Source organism: Filicampus tigris, chromosome 7 (genome assembly GCF_054856515.1).
Source record: "Filicampus tigris isolate MCC_2025a chromosome 7, RoL_Ftig_1.0, whole genome shotgun sequence".
Lineage (NCBI taxonomy): Eukaryota > Metazoa > Chordata > Actinopteri > Syngnathiformes > Syngnathidae > Filicampus > Filicampus tigris.
Window position 1 is genome coordinate 4,008,013 of NC_141223.1, and position 6,000 is coordinate 4,014,012.

Sequence of the window (6,000 nt, forward strand, 5' to 3'; positions counted from 1 at the left end):
CTATATCTCACACTTCCGCCTGGTCCTCTGTCTGCAGCATGGTGTTTAAGGAATGAAGGTGTGAGTTCAGTCCTGTTGGGGACATCCAACCCCGAGCAGCTCACAGAAAACCTTGGGGCCATACAGGTGAGAACGCAGACACATGCACGCGTGCTGATGTTACATTTACGCGCCTTGTCAAAAATAAGATAAAAATAAATCAAATAAATACCTTACCTTCCTAATTGTTATTCATAACAATCTTGGAACGCCTTTAATGATTACGTTTTGACAGCTGTGAATTTAAAGCGTAAGTCAACCCAGACATATTTTTTTTCATCTGCGGGGGGCGGCCATTTTGTCCCTGGCTGTCGACTGAGAATGACATCACAGTTGCTCAGGGCTCAGGTAACAACCAATCACGGCTCAGCTTCAGAAAACAGGTGAGCCGTCATTGGTCGCAACCTTAGCTGAGGGTGTGTGATGTCATTTTCAGTCAACACAAGTGACAAAATGGCCGCCGCCGGAGACGGCTACAAACATGTGAATTTTGCTGCTTAACTCGTACTCCACAAATGCAATATTAATCAGAATGCCTTGTTTCAACTAGTGGGTCTGCAACGAACATATTCTTGGAAAAAAAAAAATACATTTGGGTTGACTTGAACAAGAATAAATCTCATGCGTCTCCCATCCAGGTCCTTCCCAAGATGACGTCTCACGTGGTGTCTGAAATCGACCGCATTCTGGGCAACAGGCCGTACAGTAAGAAGGACTACCGCTCCTAGACCTTGCTTGTAGGACCACCAAAAGGTCAAGGCTGCTACAGACTTGTCATACCGCTACCATGGAGCTGCTGCGGCCCGCCTCAGACTGGAACAGACCCCCGCATTGCATGACCTGGTCTGTATGAGCCGTCCTGCTCGCTTCCACGGGGCTAAGCTCAGGTGCCGACCTGATGAGCCTCTCTTTGACGCTTCTAGTTTAGCTTAGTCAGCGTGGCCTGTTTTGCATCAGTCTGGACATGTGGCGCAGCTCGTTAGCTAAGATCGGTATGTCTAGAACAGGGGTGGGCAAACCTTTGCGCTCTAGGGCCACATTTGATTGTTTCGTTTTAAGCCCGACGCCCACCGAGCGACGCCGCCGATTGCGACACAGCTGTGTCAGTATGTATGTAAATTGGTGTTTTCGAGCGATGGCATTTTTTTTTTTAACTAATCAATCGCAAAATTGCGATTAATGGCATTTTTCAACTACAATTTCCTACGAAGCTTATACCAGGTATTTAGTTGAGTAAAATCTTGGAATTACAATTACTTGGAAAAACAAATATATATCGATTCAAACACTCTTCTAATAGCTTTCTTTGATCCTTGAACGGCATTCCTTTCTTGTAAAAGTGTGTGAAAGTCGGACTCACCGACGGAGGAAAATTAGAGGCGGACCGGCCTATAGACGGACGATGGAAGGGTGCTGCAGACGGATAACGAAAAACGGACACTCCATTTTTTGTAAAATCCCCAATGAAAACTATAATTTTATAACCTCGCACATTGCACGATAGTTCAGTCGCATTCGTCCGCGTGACTCGGTGTGTGGCGGGTGTACAAATGTCATTTGTAGATGAGAAAAGAAAACAGTTACAACGTGAGTGTAAAATGATGTAAAGTCAAATAGTTTATTTTAATGAGGAAATAATAATTCATTCTCATTTTTTTAGTTAGTGTTTGGATGGCGATTCCCAGTCAGTGGCAGTTCCAAGCCTGCATAAATGACGGCTTTTGAGTCAGGAAGGTCATCCGGCGTAAAAAAAACGTGCCAAACATCTCAATGTGGCGACCACTCATGGGAAAAGCCAAAAGTTGCAACATCCTCATTTTAATTATAAATTCTGAACAAATTCTTGATTACCCCACAAAATAAAGAAGGCCTATATGGACGTAAAATATTTGTTTACATGCATTTTATTATTATTTTATTTGAATTGAATGAAATGAATTGGGACACAGGTAAATTAATATGACAAATATTACAGGACTCTTGATCATGTCCTGTAATGCTCAATGGGTTTGATTAAAGGTATGCATGGGTTGTACAGTTTGCGTCCCACATGCCATACTTTGCCCACCCCTGCTCTCGGGCACCTTTTACATGATGAGTGGCACATCAGGAGCGTTTCAAGAAAAAGTGCCTTGCTTGAGAGCAACTTCTAATTACAGTCGGGGAGCAAGTTACTAAGCCTCTTTCACGCAGAGATGCCGCAAAAGAGCCAAGCCGGAAGAGAAGAGCGTGCATTTATCGACCTTTGCCTTTCATACAAAACCCAGCAGAGCAGGATATTGACCGCATTTTGCTTGCATTCACAGCAACACAGCATCCAATCAGAAAAACTTACAGTGGATATAAGATGTCTCCACAGCCCTGTTCAAATGCAAAGTTGTTATGATCATGCTTTAGGATTTTTTTTTTTTTCCTAGCTTTATTAACTGTGGCCTTAGTCGAGGTGGGGGGAGTTATGAACCGTTCCATAGAGCAGTTAGTGTACCACAAAATGTACAGGACCTCTGCTAAAAAAAAAAAGAAAAAAAAAAATCAAGAAAAGCCTACTAGAACCTCTGAGCTTTATTAGGGGTTAATCGTCTATAAATGGTGGCAGGTACATTATGTGCTGACTCCATTTAACATGTGTTTGAATGTGATTGGTTAATTTTTACTTATTTATGATTTTTAACAAGGGAACATTTTTTTTTTTTTTTAGAAAAGGTTTTTCTTGGTCTCGTTTGTAATTTCACCCCCCAAAATGGCATTTGAACAGGGGTATGTAGACTATTTTTTTTGCACTGTGTGAAAGGGGCTTTCGTTTTGAGTGTTAAATGACTCGATGTCTCAGGAATTAAGGAGACAACAAATATGATGCGTTAACAAAATCAAAAATCCCGAATTGTCTCCCTAGCAAGTAGCTTGATTGCAGAGCCTAGGCCGATATAAAAACGCTACGTAGGCTTAATAGGAACATATTTGATGAATAATTATTAGATGCATGTTTTCTCTGCTGCTTCGGTTCAGCAAAGCACACAATTAAAACGAGTGGGTTACTGCTTTTATTCCTCCTCTTAAACCTCTGGGGAAGAATGTCGTGTTCCGTTAGCTAGATGGAAATATGTCGCCCCCATGTGGTCAGTGGAGGAACTGAATGACAGGAGAGGGGGAAAAGTGCTCGTTTTTCATTCCTTCCTTCCTGGTGCATTTATTTTCATACATGTCCCCCATTTTAGTTTGTGCCTATCATCGAAAATTTCATTGCTAAGTGGATGGAACTAACATGGCGATTGGCGTAATAATTCGAACTGATTCAATGTAAAAATGTTCAACAGTACAAATCCGGAGCTGTAGATTAACACGTTTATTTTCATGTTCATTGTATAGACTTCTAGGGTTTGCCTTGTAACAATATCAACAAACATCCAGAAGCATCGTGCATTTCTAAACTGTACACTGTTGTGTATGGTTTTTGGTTGATATGTTATGTAAATAGTTATTTTTAAGTTGCATTGTTCAGTCACTCGTTTTCAAAATGTGTTCTGAAGGACATTTAATTTTCCACAATAAAACAGCTCATGATTGGGATATTTCACTTGCGACAGTGTCAGAAAAAAATGTTCATTGACGAGTTCAAAGTGACTCAATGCCCCCCTTTGGTTGTTCTTGTGGGGAATAAAGCGCCACATTAATCTGACAACATATTGGTCTCTATACCGGTGACCGAAAATTCAACATTTGCCAATCTAGCAAACAGGAAGTGAAGATGATCAATTAAAAAGATGAGTCATGTCATGTCACTCGTTGTGAAAGGAAATGTGTCCTCCCCTGTGTGTGGACTTAAGTGTTTGTGTACAGGTTTAAACACTCAACTGTGTGCCTTGATGAGACACCCCCGCCCCCCCCCGGAGCAGGATGAATTTCATTTCATTAGTACACGTGAGGGGGACAAAAGTCAGAAGCTAATAAAAGAAGCAGGTTACGGTAGCCGAATGGACTTAATTCTAATATCAGTAAATATTTCATTTTAATCTGAATTACAAATTTCCATTCGTGTTTAGATGGAAAATACATCACCGGTTGTGGATGCGAACCTGTTTTTAGTTGAAACCACAAGCGTCATTTCCCCCGCAGAACATTTATCTGTAAATAATGAGATCCTGAATAAAGGCTTTACCAATGGAAACAAATTGATTTGTCTTTTTTTTTTGCAGTTATAGTTGTGGACTTATGCTCGATAGTAGCAATCCGACCAAGAAAAGTGAAGAAAATGATCAACGCACACAATGAGCAAATAATATGGGTTATTTTTTTTTATTGTTACAAAAAAAGATATACCTAGAGAAAGAGCCTCCAGATTTTTGATCATGAATTTCATGAAGTTGAAATGTGATATTGCTCCCCATTCCCAACTTTAGTGAAAAGTATTCAACCCAAACATCCCACCCTTCCTCCTCCCGTTATCATCATCTACTTTGATCCGGTGGACAGCAGAGCGATGAGTCCGGAGGAGGCGCCAATTGACAAGATGTAGTTGCTGGGGGGGGGGGAAAGGTGTTAAGGCAAAAGCGACCCTTTTTGTTTTTTTGCACATTGAAACACTTTATTGAACCGTTGGTGCGGGATGATAAGAAAGGATACACGGCCGGGTTTAAGTTCTTGAGCAGGAAGAAGGAGGCGACGATGACGAGCACCAGGAAGAGGGTGTTGTTGTAGAAGATGGAGAAGGTGGTGGCCTCGTAGTCGGCGACCTCGTTCTTCTTCCACAGGATCCTGAGCCAACACAAAACAGCAGATTAACTATTGTGATTACGGGACAATATAGTCTGTGCTGAGTTTCACTGTGTGTATATAAATATATAAAAAAAAAAGTTCTGTTGTTACCTCTCATCTTTCTCCTTGCGGGACATCTTGCGATTGTCGGCCTCGGACAGCTTCCTGGTCACCTCCTTGGAAACGGCATCCTCGCGTTTCTGAGCAACTCTGGAAGGACCGGGGAACATTTTGGACATGAATTGGTGAGAAAGATTGTTTTGAGTACTAGGAGGGAATCATTAAACAATAGTGGAAGCTGGTGGTTTGTTCCATCAAAACAACCCAAACAATCGCAACAAAACAAGTTTGAGAACTTTCAAAGACCTCCTTTATAGTAACCAAATGCCTAAACACTTGGAATTCAACACCCTATCTCAAAATGAGGGGTTTTAATAACCTTTGCAACAAATATGTCAGGGTAGATGACGGTAACAACACACCTCACCCACAGAGCAGACATGGCATCTGTAAAGCTGATGTTTGCAGTACACCCATCTTACTTGTGCTTGAGAACAAACTTGACGTTCTTGTAGGCGAAAGCCACCAGGTAGGTGCTGGCCAGAGTCATCACGGTGTACAGGAACGCAGACTGGACCAGGTCCATGTGCCAAATCCTCCAGAACAACCCTGGAGACGCACACGAACCAAATCAAATATGACGTCATACTGATTACGTCCCACAAATGACAGCGAGCTCCCCGTCGTTCCCTACGGAAAAGCCAACCCGCGGTAGAACAGATATGCTAACGTTAGCTCATCACCACGTTATATCTCAGTTGTGGCTGATGACAAATTGCATTTACTTTAGTTGAAGCACCGCATGCGACGTCTTTCTTTTCATTCATTCGGGACGCTCGATAGCGTGGCATAGTTGCAGTTAGCAATTAGCAGCAGCGGGGTACTCACAGATGGGGATGGCAGAAACAATCAGAGCATTAGCGTAGAATAGCGCGGTGGACTTTGTCGACAGGTTTCTGCTGAAGTCCTGGAGGAGAAGGTCTTCCTCTGACTGCTGTTTGTTGTTGACTTTAGGCGCCATAACTGTGAGGATTAAATGAGCGTCCTGTCTGACTGCTCGGCTGCAGACACAAGAGGACTGACACGTCGCTAGGAGAGCTCAAGAGGGACGCGTCAGCATTAATCCGGAAGTACACGGCTTGCTCTCTT

At 42.5% G+C, this 6,000-nt stretch overlaps 2 protein-coding genes across 4 annotated transcripts in view; one reads left to right on the forward strand and one right to left on the reverse strand.

The window, feature by feature from the left end:
- kcnab1a (potassium voltage-gated channel subfamily A regulatory beta subunit 1a) overlaps positions 1–4,202 on the forward strand; it is a 52,887-nt gene extending 48,685 nt beyond the window's left edge. For all 3 annotated transcript variants that reach the window (XM_086035465.1, XM_086035466.1, XM_086035467.1), the window contains 2 exons: positions 38–126; positions 678–4,202. In XM_086035465.1, the coding sequence (XP_085891591.1) occupies positions 38–126; positions 678–767 (179 nt within the window). In that variant the 3' untranslated portion in view covers positions 768–4,202. The remainder of the gene's footprint in view (positions 1–37; positions 127–677) is intronic.
- Positions 4,203–4,316: 114 nt separating this feature from the next.
- Positions 4,317–6,000, reverse strand: ssr3 (signal sequence receptor, gamma). Its single transcript, XM_086035468.1, has 5 exons — positions 5,740–6,000; positions 5,334–5,460; positions 4,903–5,001; positions 4,660–4,791; positions 4,317–4,555 (listed from the first exon to the last, which is right to left on the reverse strand). Exons 1-5 carry the CDS (start codon positions 5,870–5,872, stop codon positions 4,489–4,491), a joined length of 558 nt encoding a protein of 185 aa, XP_085891594.1. The 5' UTR covers positions 5,873–6,000; the 3' UTR covers positions 4,317–4,488.

What these genes read in the sequence shown, in the direction of transcription:
- ssr3 (XM_086035468.1), bottom strand. Translation starts at nt 5,872, where the DNA reads ATGGCGCCTAAAGTCAACAACAAACAGCAGTCAGAGGAAGACCTTCTC. An exon ending in AAGTTTGTTCTCAAGCACAA is followed by an intron (nt 5,002 to 5,333) that starts GTAAGATGGGTG and finishes CGGTCCTTCCAG; the next exon opens with AGTTGCTCAGAAACGCGAGG. An exon ending in CGCAAGGAGAAAGATGAGAG is followed by an intron (nt 4,792 to 4,902) that starts GTAACAACAGAA and finishes GTGTTGGCTCAG; the next exon opens with GATCCTGTGGAAGAAGAACG.